The 15413-nt window shown below is 44.5% G+C and overlaps 1 protein-coding gene across 2 annotated transcripts in view; it reads left to right on the plus strand.

Annotated features, from left to right (window-relative positions):
- The window catches only part of msh3 (mutS homolog 3 (E. coli)), a 336423-nt gene that overhangs the window by 16167 nt on the left and 304843 nt on the right, over positions 1-15413 (plus strand). Inside the window, exons 5-7 of one of the 2 annotated variants that reach the window (XM_078564469.1) lie at positions 1492-1608; positions 6021-6150; positions 8908-9044. In XM_078564469.1, coding sequence (XP_078420595.1) covers positions 1492-1608; positions 6021-6150; positions 8908-9044 — 384 coding nt within the window. Of the gene's footprint in view, positions 1-1491; positions 1609-6020; positions 6151-8895; positions 9045-15413 lie in introns of both variants that reach the window. The other variant, XM_078564461.1, reaches the window with a different exon arrangement.

The following is a 15413-nucleotide window of genomic DNA, read 5'->3' on the forward strand; positions in this document are numbered from 1 at the left end:
AGAAATTCATCTTGGGGTCAAATATGACAGCAAGGTTGTGAACTGTATGGTTCAGTCAGAGAGAGGGATTGAGTTGATAGCTAGGGAACAGAGTTTGTGGTTGGGACTGAAGACAATGGCTTTGGTCTTTCCAATATTTAGTTGGAAGAAATGTTGGATAAGCAGTCTGACTATTTGGACACATGGTGGCGAGGTAGAGCTAGGTATTGTCAGCTTGTGTATAGAAATTGATGCAGTGTTTTTGAATGATGTCACTGAGGGACAGCATGTAGATGAGCATGTAGATGAGGAATAGGAGGGGTCGAGGAAAGATTCTTGAGGGAGACCAGAGGTAACTGCAGGAATTGGAAGAGAAGCCATTGCAGATGATTCACTAACTTAATGCTGCAGTCAGGCTAAGAAGGATAAGGAGATATGATTGACTTTGCCACAGTTACATACAATCTGTGGGACATGTTTGAGACAGCCCATCTGCCTGTTCTGGTTAACTAAAAAATATTGGTGCTATTTGAAATACAGCTTTTCCACTTTATGGGCAACATTATTCCCTCAGCCAACTGCACTAAAACTAGATTCTATATCTTACTTATGGTATAATAAATAGACCAGACCCATGTGCTCTGTATAAATTAATCTATTTGCATGCAGTGTACCAAATGAACGTGACTGCACCTGCTATGCCGAATGAGTCAACTACGGTGAATAAACTTCGACTACACGTGCACTGTAATAAATCAATTCCTTGACCACATTCAGGGTGGTTTATTTATTATTAGAACTAAGAAAGTTGTTTTTGTTTAAATGATTAATCCTTCATTCAGTAAATTTTCAGAAATACAGAAAACAGTTTTAGTGAGGAATCAAGCTGGTTTCTAAGTGCAAATTTGGGGAGTTAAATCGCAAAGCTGCTCTTAACTGAACATGTGTGAATGCAGAAGGAACTTCTGTGAAAAGGGCAGTGGATGCATGGGAATACCACCACCCCTCCAAGATGCCTCCAAGTCGCACACAACTCTGACTTGGAATTATATCACTGATCTTCCACTGTCACTGGACCAAAAGCCCAGAACTTCCTTCTGAACATCAACACCTTGTGTGGTACAGCAGTTCAAGGAGGCGGCTTACCACCACCTTCTCAAGGATAATTATGAATGGGCAGTAAATGCTGGTCTTGCCAGCAACGTTCACATCCCACGAATGAATAAAAAGAAATGGTGTGCTGATTGAAAGGTCTTCTTTTTGTTCCTGTATCTGGAGTGCTAACAGGTGCTTATGTGCTCTTGTATTAAAGAAAAATACAAGTTTGGAAAAGACAGTGTGGTCACAAAAACAATTACATCTCTCTCTCTCATTCCCTTAAATATCTCCCATTCTTCTTAAACCTTTTCCTCCCTCAGCAATCTGTTTCACATTTTCCCTACTTTCTGTGGGCAGAGGTTAATTGGGTTTTCAGGATTATTTAATACAGTGACTTTATGCATACATTTTCAGATTGCAGCTCGAGAACTGAACATTTACTGTCACCCAGACCATAATTTTATGACTGCCAGCATACCAGTGCACCGGCTATTTGTGCATGTTCGTCGGCTAGTTGCTAAAGGATACAAGGTAAGTTTTCTTGATTCTGAGTATTTCCTTCTTTTCCTGGAAAAGGTGTGTGGGAGAATGTGTTAAATTTCTGTTTGTGATATTCCGTACACTTGCTACCCTTGAAGAGCAGCAAGGATATAGCTACCAGCGCCACTTTATAACTTGCTCTCGGAGATGCCAAGTGTGGGAGGGGCAGGATGGGATTGCGAATGTGGACTCTTGCTCCCAAATTTTGCTTCTCCCCCTTGTCATTCTGGAATCCTCCAGGGTTCCGCTTAACATCTTCAAATGGTGCACCTGAATTTGCATAATTGATAGGTGGGAATCTTGGATGTAAGCTTCACAATCCATTGAATCTCCCTTGTAATTTCCCCACAGTGTCTCCCTCTCCAGTCACTCTGGGCAGATTCATCTAACTGCTCTTTTTAATAACTTAGCTAAAGCTGGGCAGTTGGAGGTGACCAGAAGGGCGAGATGTGGACGTGGTTGGAAGGAATTAAATTCTTTCAGTATCGCTTTTTTTTACCCCACCCACCCCACTCTCTGAATTGATGTATTTGCCCCAGTGAGATAGAATTTCAGCACTGTCTCAAAAAGATCTCTCGCACAAAGAATTGTGGGGTGGGGTGGGGTGGGGGGGAGGGCTGTTAGGAGATGGAAGGGAAGGATGGTGGTACCTCTTGAGGCCAATCTCTTTGGCTTGACTTTGAGCTGAGTTTCCTATCCCCCTTCCATTCCCTCCTCGCCTTGCACTCAGTCATTCCATTACCAAGATCGCTTCCTTTCATCTTCACCAATGTTGCCCTACTCTGCACCTTTCCATCCCACTCCCATTGAAGTCATTGTCTATACCTCCATCATGCCACTTCCCACCTGCTTTCAAAAGAAAAATAGCCTTGCATTTGTTTAGCACCTTTTATAACCAGAGGGTGCTCCAAAGTAGTTTAAGCCAAGTACTTTTGAAGTGTAGTCACTGTCGTAATTGTTATAATATGGCAGGTGGTATTTTGCCACGCTGACCAGATCCACAAGGGAAACTTGGCCATGCCATCACAACGATTTTGCAATTTGTATTTATTATGAGAAGGCTTGTGCACTGAAGTCAGATGTAATGAGTCCACTACCGCCATTAGAGATTTTAAAGATTAAATTAAAACATTTATTAACGAAAAGTTAAACACACACAAGATTACAGTTACACAGTTCCCAAAATGTCTACTGAACCAGAATCCCAGCTACACACCCCCTCTAAGGCAGTAGTCCGAACAGATTCCAAATTTAGAAAGTCATCCAGCAATATTATCACAAGCACCCACTGGACAATGGACTTCTAAAGGCTTTTAACACAACTTTGGTTACTGGAACAGTAAACTTCTGCAGAGTGGCCAGAGGCTTTTTCCCCCAAGTCTGTTTCACACAGTTACCTTTCAAGATCTCACAAGGCCACACTGCACACAGCCTTCCAGCCTTCTTTAAATATATTTTATCCCTTTTGATTTGTAAATCCCATTGTTTCCACTTGTATTTAGAAGTTACTTTTCCCAGAATATAAAAATCTTTCATGTTATCATAATGGCCAGCACTTTTGGGGGAAAAATCAACGTAATAACCTTGCCTTGTTATCTTGCCAGTTTAAAAATCTTATCATGTCCCTTTGAAAATCAAACACCTTTCCCACTTATCTAAGAATGCAAATTTCATTCGCACCGTATCTGTTGAGACTTGACCCTAGCTTTACTCATCTCCATTTCAAATGCCTGTTTTACACCTCACTTCTTTGATAATTTAAACCTTGCAGTCTAATTGTCTGTAGTTTAATTAAATTACACACACACACGCACGCACACGCACGCACACGCACACACACACGCACCTGTTTTAAAATATCCCAGAATAACTTTAGGAAAAGCATGATAGTTTCTTGACATAATGTAGGAAATAAGGAGCCAATTTGTGCAAAGCAAGCTTCCACAAACAGCAATGTGATAATGAGCATTTTTGAGATGTTAATTGAGAGATATCAATTGGTCAGGACAATAGGGATAACTCCCCTGCTCTTCCTCGAAATAGTGACTTAGGATCGTTTGCATGCATCTGATAGGGCAGATGTAGGCCTAGCTTTAATATCTCTTACAGAATCACAGTGCAGAAGAGGCCCATCGAGTCTGCACCAACACGTGAGAAACACCTGACCTACCCACCGAATCCCATTTACCAGCACTTGGCCTGTAGCCTTGAATGTTATGATGTGCCAAGTGCTCATTCAGGTACTTTTTAAAGGATGTGAGGCAGCCCGCCTCCACCACCCTCCCAGGCAGTGCATTCCAGACCGTCACCACCCTCTGGGTAAAAAAGTTTTTCCTCACATCCCCCCTAAACCTCCTGCCCCTCACCTTGAACTTATGCCCCCTTGTGACTGACCCTTCAACTAAGGGGAACAGCTGCTCCCTATCCACCCTGTCCATGCCCCTCATAATCTTGTACACCTCGATCAGGTCGCCCCTCAGTCTTCTCTGCTCTAACGAAAACAACCCAAGTCTATCCAACCTCTCTCCATAACTTAAATGTTTCTTCCCAGGCAACATCCTGGTGAATCTCCTCTGCAGCCCCCCAAGTGCAATCACATCCTTCCTATAATGTGGCAACCAGAACTGCACATAGTACTCCAGCTGTGGCCTCACCAAGGTTCTATACAACTTCAACATGACCTCCCTACTTTTGTAATCTATGCTCTGATTGATAAAGGCAAGTGTCCCATATTCCTTTTTCACCACCCCACTAACGTGCCCCTCCGCCTTCAGAGATCTATGGACATGCACGCCAAGGTCCCTTTGTTCCTCAGAACTTCCTAATGTCATGCCGTTCATTGAATACTTCCTTGTCAAATTACCCCTTCCAAAGCGTATCACCTCACATTTTTCAGGGTTAAATTCCATCTGCCACTTATCTGCCCATTTGACCATCCCGTCTATATCTTCCTGTAGCCCAAGACACTCAACCTCACTGTTAACCACCTGGCCAACCTTTGTGTCATCCGCAAACTTCTGACGGTGCAGCACTCCCTCAGTATTACACTGGAATGTCGGCTCGCCAAAACCCTTCTCTTCAACAGTCCCTTCTGCGCAACGTCCAACTCTCTCCACTTACCCTTTTTCCTCCTGCTCCCATGTTGACTGTTTTCCTCCTCAGCATAAAGTGCCTTTGAGGCTTTTTACTGTAAGAGGCAAATTGTTTTTCTGGCCAACAGATTTCTTTTTACAACAGATTACCACCAGTAGCAAAATAATTTAAAAAAATTCTTTTACGGGACATGGGCATCGCTGGCAAGACCAGCATTTGTTGCCCATCCCTCATTGCCCTTGAACGGAGTAGCTTACTGGGCTGTTTCAGAGAGCAATTAAAAGTCAACCATATTGCTGTGGGTCTGGAGTCACATGTAGGCCAGACTGGGTAAGGACAGCAGATTTCCTTCCCTAAAGGACATTAATGAGCCAGATGGGTTTTTACAACAACCATGTCCCCATTTTGGAAGCAGCTAGATTTGTTTATACTAAAAATCCATAAAGTGCTTTTACTGTCAATGCAAGTACTGTTGAAATGTGTAGCTTTGTACTAAAGTAAATTGGAGAGGAAGTGTAATTATATATTGGGCTGTAACTTCTGAGCTCCAGGGGTGTACCCCAAAGATGATCTGGGGACCCCCCTACCGGAGGTTTCTAGGTAACGGTTGCATGTCAATTGCCTGGAAAGTGTAAACTTGCCATACGTGGGTAATTGCCCTGCATTGGGAACCATCCGAAAATTGTGAATCCCCCCCCACCCTCAAGAGACTACACCCCTTGACGGGGAAACCCACCCCGGCCCCAGGCCTAGGCCCTACACCTCACCTCACCTACGTAACCCAACACTGCCTAACCGCTCCCCCAACCCTACCCACTTACCTTATATACTTACCTTCTCCTTGGCTTATCAAGGACCTTTAAACATGTCTGGTTTACAGTAGCTAGTGCTGTAAAAAAGGGGCTTAGCTTCCTTACCTGCGACTCTACAGCCCTCAAAGTGAGGCCCCAGGGACACGGTGCACTGTACAGATCTTGCTCGGTCTGAGTTAGAAGGTGGGGCGCGATAGGTTCGTCTGGATTTCGAGTTGAGAACTTTTGAGCAGAGTGGCATTCTGAAATAATTGCCACTCCATCGGAAGTTACGGCCCAATAATTGATTTGAGATGACAAAAGCAACTCAGTCGGTGAGGATTTTGTTTTGACAGCAGTGTAGTAAATCCAAGTGAATGACTTTCTTTGTTTTCAAGTTGCATTTCTGCCCTCCAACCCATGATTAGTACTGGAGCACCAGACATTATTGTAGGAGGTGTGTTGTGAAAGTAATATATTGAATCTGAAGAACAATTACTGTGTGTATTTCTGTTTCAGGTGGGAGTGGTGAAACAGACTGAGACTGCAGCTCTTAAAGCTGTTGGAGAGAACAAAGGCAATCTGTTCACTCGCAAGCTGACTGCTCTCTACACCAAGTCCACACTCATTGGAGAAGATATCCTTTCAGCTCCATTCTCTTTTTGAACTAGCTTCGCTACTCCCGTGCACCACCTGATGGTCTGAACAGGGATGTGCACAGATTATCTCATGGGTCTTTTAGCTCATATAGAATTATTCAGGTCAGGTATGAGCATAGATTTTCTGTAGCCCAGAATGATGATGATTTGGGTGGGTTGATGAGCTGTGTACCTCCCTGACTGACTGACTGTTGTGCTGCAAATTCCCAAGTGCCACCCTAAATAACTGTGTGTGTTGAGGAAGTGGACCTAATTGAGGTTTTGTGGAAATGGTTTCTACTGGCCTTGGCCACCAACAACAATGGAATGGAATCGGATGTCTCTGGGATATTTAAAAGGCGGTGTAAATACCTGTACTTAAGAGGAAGGCCCTGCCATTATTTTCCTCTGTGAGTTTAAAAAATATATCAGTCTCAGCAAAAAAAATGAGAAAGACCCGCATTGATTTTTAAAAATCTTTTCTAAGTTTCTACGTTTTGGAGTTCCTATAACCTGACTGTAACTACAGCATCGTGTCACTCTACATTCAAGATACAGATTACAGCTCGTCAGTAGCATCAAGTCACTTTACTCCTATCGCCTATCCTCCCTTTTCCTTGGTTTTACATAGTTACTTAGAATTTTACAGCATAGAAACAGGCTATTCAGTCCAACAGATCCATGATGGTGTTGATGCTTCACACGAGCATCCTCCCAACCTTTTTCATCTACCTCATCAATATATCTTATACCTTCCACCCTCGTGTCATCCTCAGGCATCTATGCTATTCGCCTTAAATTATGCCCTGTGGTTCCACATTCTTATCACCTCCTTAGGTAGGATACTTTCTCCTGAATTGCTTATTGGATTTACTAGTGACGAACTTACGCTTATGGCCCCTATTTTTGGTGTCACCCACAAGTGGGAACATCTTCTCTATCTGCCAATCATGTTATTTTGTGATTTTAAAGATCTCTATTAGTCACCTTCATAGTTATCCCTTTCATAGAGATGAGAACCTCAGTCTGTTCTAGTTCCCATCCTGTTGTATGGTATGGTAGTGTAGTGATGATGCTAGAATAGTAATTCAGAGGCATGATCAATTGATGCAGAGAACATGATTTCAAATCCATTCCATTAATACCAACACTTTTTAAGAAAAGAATTTGTCAATGTAAGACTGGTACTAGTAAAGGTAGCCATGAAATTGTCTAATTGTCACATAAACATGACTGGTCCACTGATCCCCTTTAGATCTGCTGTCCTTGCCTGTTCTGGCCCACATGTGACTTCAGCCCCACACAAATGTGGTTGACTCTTAACCATCTTCTGAAGTGCTCTAGGAAGTCAGTTGTATCAAACCACTGTAATAGAAGGCCCAGCACTACTTTCTTAAGGCAAGCTGCCTTGGGAAATAAATACTGGTTTGCCATTAATCCCCACACCCTGAGAATATACAATAGTAAAACAAAAACATTCTGCCTCCAAGACAGTTTGGAATTCTGTTTGGTCATTCTGGGAGGTGAATGAGAGAATTTTGGTGACTCTCTGTCTCCACTGTTAATGTTTAATTTCCACCATCCACCCCCTCCCCCCCACTTTTGCTTTTGGACAGAAATGTATTTTAATCCTAAAATGTAATTTATTGGATTTCTTTGAAACTTCCCATTCCACAGGGAGATCTCCGCAGCCTATACACCCAAAGAGTATACTTAGTATCAACATCCTGGGGGTTACTATTGACCAGAAACTGAACTGGACCATCCGTATTAATACTGTGGCTAAAAGAGCAGGTCAAAGGTTAGGAACCCTGCAGCGAGTGCAGACTCGATGGGCCGAAGAGCCTCTTCTGCACTGTGATTCTATGAGTAACTCACCTCCTTACTCCGCAAAGCCTGTCCACCATCTACAAGGCACAAGTCAGGATGTGATGGAATACTCTCCACTTACCTGGATGAGTGCAGCTCCAACAACACTCAAGAAGCTTGACACCATCCAGGACAAAGCAGCCCACTTGATTGGCACCATATCCAAAAACATTCACTCCCTCCACCACCAATACACAGTGGCAGCAGTGTGCACCATCTACAAGATGCACTGCAGGAACTCATCAAGGCCCCTTAGACAGCACCTTCCAAACCCACGACCGCTACCTTCTAGAAGGACAAGGGCAGCAGATAGATGGCAACGCCACCAAGCAAGTTCCCCTCCAAGCCACTCACCGTTCTGACTTGGAAATATATTTCACTGTCGCTGGGTCAAAATCCTGGAACTCCCTTCCTAACAGCACTGAGTATACCTACACCACATGGACTGCAGTGGTTCAAGAAGGCAGCTCACTACCACCTTCTCAAGGGCTACTAGGGATGGGCAGTAAATGCTGGTCTAGCCAGCGATGCCCACATCCCATGAATTAATACATTTTAAAAAAAAGTACCGCAGCTGAAGTTATGCAGTGTAGACTGTCAACAGGCTCCTAATAAGTTGGACCAAAATGGTCAAGATCAAATTATTTTATTAGCCTCTTGATAATTCAGTGACATCTATCTGTCAGGCTGAATGACAAGTTCTTGCGCTGAATGTATATTGAAGGAGCATATACAGGATTGTCTGAAAGGATTACCAAGTGCAGTTGAATCATCATTTGCGAGTTTTGAACTCAGATATGGTGAAGGTTTCAGTAGCATGCAGATGTATAATTTATTAGCTAATTGTATACTTACTAATTTGCCCTATGTTCCTTGACAATTGTTACATATTAACCCACTGCTGAGCCTGGGCAGCGACTCAGTTGAAGTCGGAGATGTGCCTAGTGAATCTCCCAACAACTACCTGATGTGTATCTGTGAACAGAGACAGAAGAAGAAAGACTGTGTGAAGCAAGGGGTTCAGATTGGGCTTGTGGTAAGAATCCCTTCACAATGAACGTCTCCAAACATGAATTGCTTCTGAGGTTAGAAATGTACACCAGAGAAATGGAATGCTAACCTAGACTGGCATTTTGTCCAAAATATGTTTTATGTTATTGGTGAAAGTTGATATTTGTAAGCTATACTTGAAGGAATAATGGATTAAGATTTAATTTTGTGCTCGGACTTTACATGCAATGCCTGCATTTGTGGGGGAGCCCAAAATTGGGAGCTGTAAATATAAATTCATTTTGATTCTTGGGTATAATGTGGCGTTTATTTGTTCAGATAACAGTTCAGTTACCAAATAGAAACAATTCCATCTCCCCATGCATTGTTTCTTGCCTCGTGGTGCATCATGGAGAATTGTCTGCAGGCTTCCTTCATGTCCTTGTTTCCTTGTTCTAAATTCACTAACGTTATGCATTGAATTATTACATTGTGCTATAATTTTAATGGTTACAGTCACTATTGAATTGCTCTCTGAACTGAAAGAAAAGGAAGACTTGCATTTATATAATACCTTTCAAGAGCTCAAAGCGTTCCAAAGGACTTCACAACCAATGAAGTACTTTTGAAGTGTAGTCACGGGTGCAATGTAAGAAATGGGGCAGCCAGTCTTCTCACTGCTGAGTTTGAACACAACCAAACACTTGCTTTTGCTGACATTTTTCTCCTTCAAAACTTCTCATTGCTGAAAAACTAACTTTGAAAATTCACACCGGAATGTTTTTTACCATGTCAAATGGAACAGAAAAATCTAGCCTTCAAAACGGGTGCTTCATCGCCATTTCAGGGCAGTGAGAGGTGGGCTAAAATACATCTTTGCCATCATTGTTAATATCATGAAGAAAAAGTTGAAGCAAAGAACCCCGGAGATGCTAAACAAGAAGTTTTCTTTTGTTTGTGTCGCCATGAGATGGCAGCAAAAGGCAACAGTGCCTGAGCCAGCTTGTCCATTAATTGATAGAACAGTAGGACTCTTATAGCAAGGAGGTTTCCTACTTAATACACAATCCTGTTGTAACAAATGTGCATTTTATAACAGTTATCAGCAACTGTTTAGTCATTTTCTATACTCTATTAAACTGATCAGTTTTATGCACTGTGTTAACTGGGTCAGCCCTCAACAAATTTGTTGGCCCTCAAGCCCTCATACAGTTCAAAATAACGTGGATGCTGAAAATCTGAAATAAAAGCACAAAATGCTGGAAATACCCACCAGGTCTGGCAGCATCTGTGGAGAGAGAAACAGAGTTAACATTTCAGGTCAATGATCTTTGTCCCTTCATCAGAACTGATTAGAGATCGTTGACCTGAAATGTTAACTCTGTTTCTCTCTCCACAGGTGCTGCTAGAACTGATGGCTATTTCCAGCATTTTCTGTTTTTATTTGTGTACTTCTTCATCAGAAATTATTGAATAGATACGCAACGTTTTCTCTGTTAGGAATTTCTCAGGTGTTAGTTTAAATATTTATAACCAATTAAGGACGTAGTTTAAAATCACATACCAACACTTTTAGTTACTGACCAGTACTTTTTGTTCAATTGTAAACTGATCTTAGCAGTAAACATTCTGCTTCTAAAATTTGGAAGATTTAGGAGACATTAAGGACCAGATTTTACCATCAAAATAGTGGTGAGGTTAATGGCACTCGCCATTATTTATGTGTAAATGGTACAGATGCATGATTAAATGCGAGGGACAAATGTGCGATTTTAATCAAATGTCCCAAAGTTGTTGTTCACTCTATTTCTGTCATTACTAATCTTGCCAGAGAAATTTAAGTCTTGTTACAAGTGTAAATAGCCAAATTGATAATTGCTAATTACTGACAGTCGCCCTCTCTGACACTGAAAATTAACTATTACTAATGTGGAGACTCATTCCTTCAGGCATGAATTGTTGTTGGAGATTTTTAAAAAAACGTTGAATTAGAAATGACACTTTTTAAAAACATTTCCTTTCTGTTCCCTTTTCCTCAGTCATCGAATCATTCTTTCCTCCTCTCTCTTTCTATACTGGACTTGACTTTAAATTTACTCACTTTAATTTACACTTCATTCTCCCATCCTCCATTTCTCAATTCTTCAATCTGATTGGGGATATTGCCATATTCACTCAAGTCTCAGGTTGCCCTCACTGTGACAGTATCAGCTCACATTTTCAACAACTTACCATGCACAAATTGTAAAAATCTAAATGTGCAAGTCTAATTAATGCCAGGCTCTGCTAGATGTAAAACCTGGGCCTGCACATTTGAATTCACACAGCACTCAGCAATTGGGATTGTGTTGCATAATAGCAGGAACAAAGCATTGTACAGATTCATACCGAATTCTCTGTCTGCTATATTAATAAAGTTGTTAACCCATTTAAAATAAACTGGCTAGTGGCATGGTTAAAGTAATGGATGCAGGAATTTCATACTAAGGTGTTAAAATACTCCATGCTCATTGCCATCACAAATTTAATTCTTCAGTGTCTTGTGATATTTATGTATTTGTCTCTTTGACTTTTTAAGCAATGAGTGTGGGTGGTAGTGGGGACAGTGATACAGAATTTGTGCATTCCTGGCAAACACACAGTCCTTGGTAGCTGCAGCGCAGAGGGCAAAATAAGCAGTGCTACAGAATTAAAAAAAAAAAATCCCCAAGTTCTTCTATGTACCTAAATTAAGTGTGAGCTCTACTTCCTACCAAAATTCTAAATAGACCACATGGAGTCAGTATTAACTCTCCACACCAGACAGGAGAGGATCAGGGGTTTAAAAAATAAAAACGGCTTAACGTGACCCAAGCCCACCCTTTGTGTGCCTGCTGCCAAACTTTTATGGCTCTGTGTTGCGTGGCGTGTCCCGTGTCCCACACTCGAGAGGCGGGACCCCTCGTTATGTTACTTAAATCAGGTTTCGGCAGTGCAGTTGGAAACCTGATTTAAATTTAGTGCTGGCTGGCCATGTTTCCCAGGTACAGGAAAGCTAGAAACTACATGGAGGCAATCTAGCAGTTAAATGCTTTTTTACAGCATTGCTTCTGGGCCAGAAGGAGCAGGAGTGCAATCCCCCAGCTCCAACACCACCGCCCCCCCGCCACCCGCACCTCATGCAAACCTTGTGCCAATCATGGTCTCCAGTTGTTGCTGTAATCAGCTAACGAAACCCCCTTCCAAATCCATCATCTTTTCCATCCTCTCTCTCCCTCCACACTACAGTGATCCAAAGGCACCACCCCCTGCCCCGTCATACCCCAATCTTCCCACCGTGTTCTGATCTTTGCCTCTCACACTGCCCCCTTGTGCTCCGAGCCTTCCTCAACCCCGCCACCCACCCATCCACCCTTCCTCATTCTTTTCAGATTGCTTTTCGCCGCGGCCTTTCCTGTCTGGCAACTGGCCATTTGTCAATCTGGCTGACTGCCTGTCGGGAAACTGAACTAAGGAAGTGATAATGAGATCCTGCCATTCAATTTGGCAGGACTTCTGCATTCCTGGAATCTGCAGGTTCCCCCCACCTCTGCCTCCTTGTAATTCACCAACCCCCCCCCGCCCAAAAGCCAAACCGATCAGTCCTGCTAACTTCAAGGTAATGTCGTAGTTAGACTTTAAATGTAACTCTGCTTGTGGTGATGTTTGCTTTAATTTTAAATTGTTGTGGGTCCAAGCCCCAGGCTCATACTAGGCTCACACTCCAATACAATGTTGGTGGAATGCGGCTTTGTCAGAAGTACTGTCTTTGGATGAGACGTTAAACCTGACTAACTTCTGATAAAAGATTCCATGGCATGCTTCACAGAAGATCTAACCGTTCTTGTGCTTGAATCAATGTTCAACCAGTATCATCAGAAACCGATTAGCCAACCATCCATCCAATTAAAGTTTGTGGAATCTTACTTGACCTTTACTTCAGGAATATTGGCGGAATTTTCTGTGCCCGCTGGCGGCGGGTGTGATAGGTGGCGTGAGCGGACAACATGGCGCAATCGGTTTCACAGCAGTGGAAAGGCAGGTCATGACTTTCCGCTCGGCCCGCTGACGCTGGGACACGTTTCCCACCATCGGTCATCCGGAACCTCGTAATGCATCAGGAGATCATTATCAGGCCATCCCACCAGGCACTTGCACCCCCGCTGGATTGTCCGTCCACGTCGTCAGGAAAGCACGCCGACGTGTTTCACAACAGCACAGAGGCGACATACGCTTGGCGGCCTGCACTTTGGGTGAACTGGAGGTGAGTGCACAGCAATGTTCTGCTGAGCTCGCCAGGGTCGCCTGTTGCTTTGCAGGCTTCTGGGCGCCAGGGGGTTGTGGTTAAGTGCCGTCCTGCCTCGGAGGCAACTTTTGAGAGTGAGGGGGAGCGGGAGGCAAGTGCAGCTTTGCCTCGGAGACAACCTTTGAGGGGGAGCGGGTGGCAGGTGCCTCTGCCTCTGAGGTGACTTGTGAGGGGAAGTGGGGGACAAGTGCAGCCTTGCCTTTGAGGCGACTGAATTCCACAGATTGACTACCCTCTGAGAGAAGAAATTCTTCCTCATCTCTGTTTTAAATGGGCACCCCCTTACTCTGAGATTATGCCCCAGTCCTAGACTCTCCCACAAGGGGAAACAACCTCTCAAAGTGACCATTCTTTTGCAATTGAGACAGTTCAGGCGCAGACACATTGATATGTTGGCGTTGGGCTCCTAGCTTATCTGCCCATTCGAGCAATGCAGAGGCATCAAAGTGCCACCAAGTTCTCCAGAGCTCTTTCTGTCTTTCTCCCCATCTCCCCCCCCCGGCACAGGCTGCAAACTCATGAGCGCTTTAGTGGACTGCAGAGCAGTTGGACTGCACACGCTGTACAATCTCCTCACTAAAGTGGCCATGGAGCAGTCACTGCTCGAGGCGCTCACAGCCCCTTGCAATGTCAGCATCCCGGTTTGGACCAGTCTCCCCCATGGTTCAAGCTAACAGGGCAGCCTTGCAGCGCACTAATCTCTGGCCATCCAAGTAGTGGCCAGCACTGTCCGGGAAGCGTTAAGGGGCCGTCACACTTAACCAGGGAAGGTTCTCAGTACAGCCATGCTAACCACGTATCTCTCTCTTTCATCCTGCAGGAGGAGTACTTCAGGATCATGGAATCTGGTGAACTAGCTGTCTGCCTGATGGCCTACAAAGCACAGAGAAGACGGAGGAGAGAGTGACTGAGGCTCCTGGCTGTGCAGAGGTAGGAGCAGCAACCTCAGGAAGAAGGGGCGGCTGGGGCTCCCGCACACGCTGCCCAAGAGCCACAATGAGCCATTGCAGGGTCTATAGACGCTGCCTTTCATTCCATCAGATGACCGAGAATCAGTGTTGCTGAAGACTGCAAATCTCTAGGGAACTGGCCGCTCACATCTGCCAGTTACTGAAAGATTTGGTGCCAGGAGGACATGGAGGGCATCCACTGCCAGTGGCTGTGAAAGTGACTGTGGCACTCAAATTTTACGCTAGGGACCTCTGTGGGAAATCAAACAAGCCTCCACCCACAAATGCATCCACGAGGTCACGGATGCCATCTTTGCGAGGGCACACAACTTTGTTCATTTCGCTTGGGACCAGGACAGCCAGGACGCAAGAGTGATTGGATTCACCCAGATCTCAGGTTTCCCACAGGTGCAGGGCGTCATCGACTGTACTCATGATGCTCTGATCTCCATGGCAACACACAGTGGCTACATCAACCACAAGAGGTTCCATTTGCTGAATGTGCAGCTGGTGTGCAACCACCAGAAACCACCACCAACCACCAGCTGGTGTGCACGACTCCTACATCCTCAGTCGGTCACAGATCCCTGCAGTCTTCCAGGGTCCACAGAAGCTACAGGGATGGCTCCTCGGGGACAAGGGCTACCCGCAGAGGCCATGGCTGATGACACCCATGTGGTGGCCCCAGACTGCAGCAGAGCAAAGGTATAATGAGGCTCATGCTGCAGCTCGCAATTTTGTGGAGCAGACCATCGGGATGCTGAAGGAGTGCTGTCGGCGCCTGAACAGGAGCCTTGCAATACAGTCAAAGTCATCTGCTGCGCCCTTTACAACCTGGCGCTCCAACGGGGAGATGAGCTGGCTGAGGAGGAGATAGAGGATTGCTCGCGTCCTCTGATGAGATGGGCGTCGACAGGGATGAGGATGGAGGGGGTCCTTGGAGGCGACAATGGCGAGGATGAGGCAGGCGCGCTAGGGTGGCCCTCATAGCTGCCAGATGATGGCGGATGATGACGGCATGCAGTGAGGTGGCCACATAGACCCTCACATTGCATTTGGGAACGTTTCACTCCAGTCTGTCTTATGGCAGCGCAAATACCCTCTGTGAGAATGCTCCTGTCATGGCGAGGCAGTGGAGGTG

This window comes from Cetorhinus maximus, chromosome 2 (genome assembly GCF_964194155.1).
Source record: "Cetorhinus maximus chromosome 2, sCetMax3.hap1.1, whole genome shotgun sequence".
Lineage (NCBI taxonomy): Eukaryota > Metazoa > Chordata > Chondrichthyes > Lamniformes > Cetorhinidae > Cetorhinus > Cetorhinus maximus.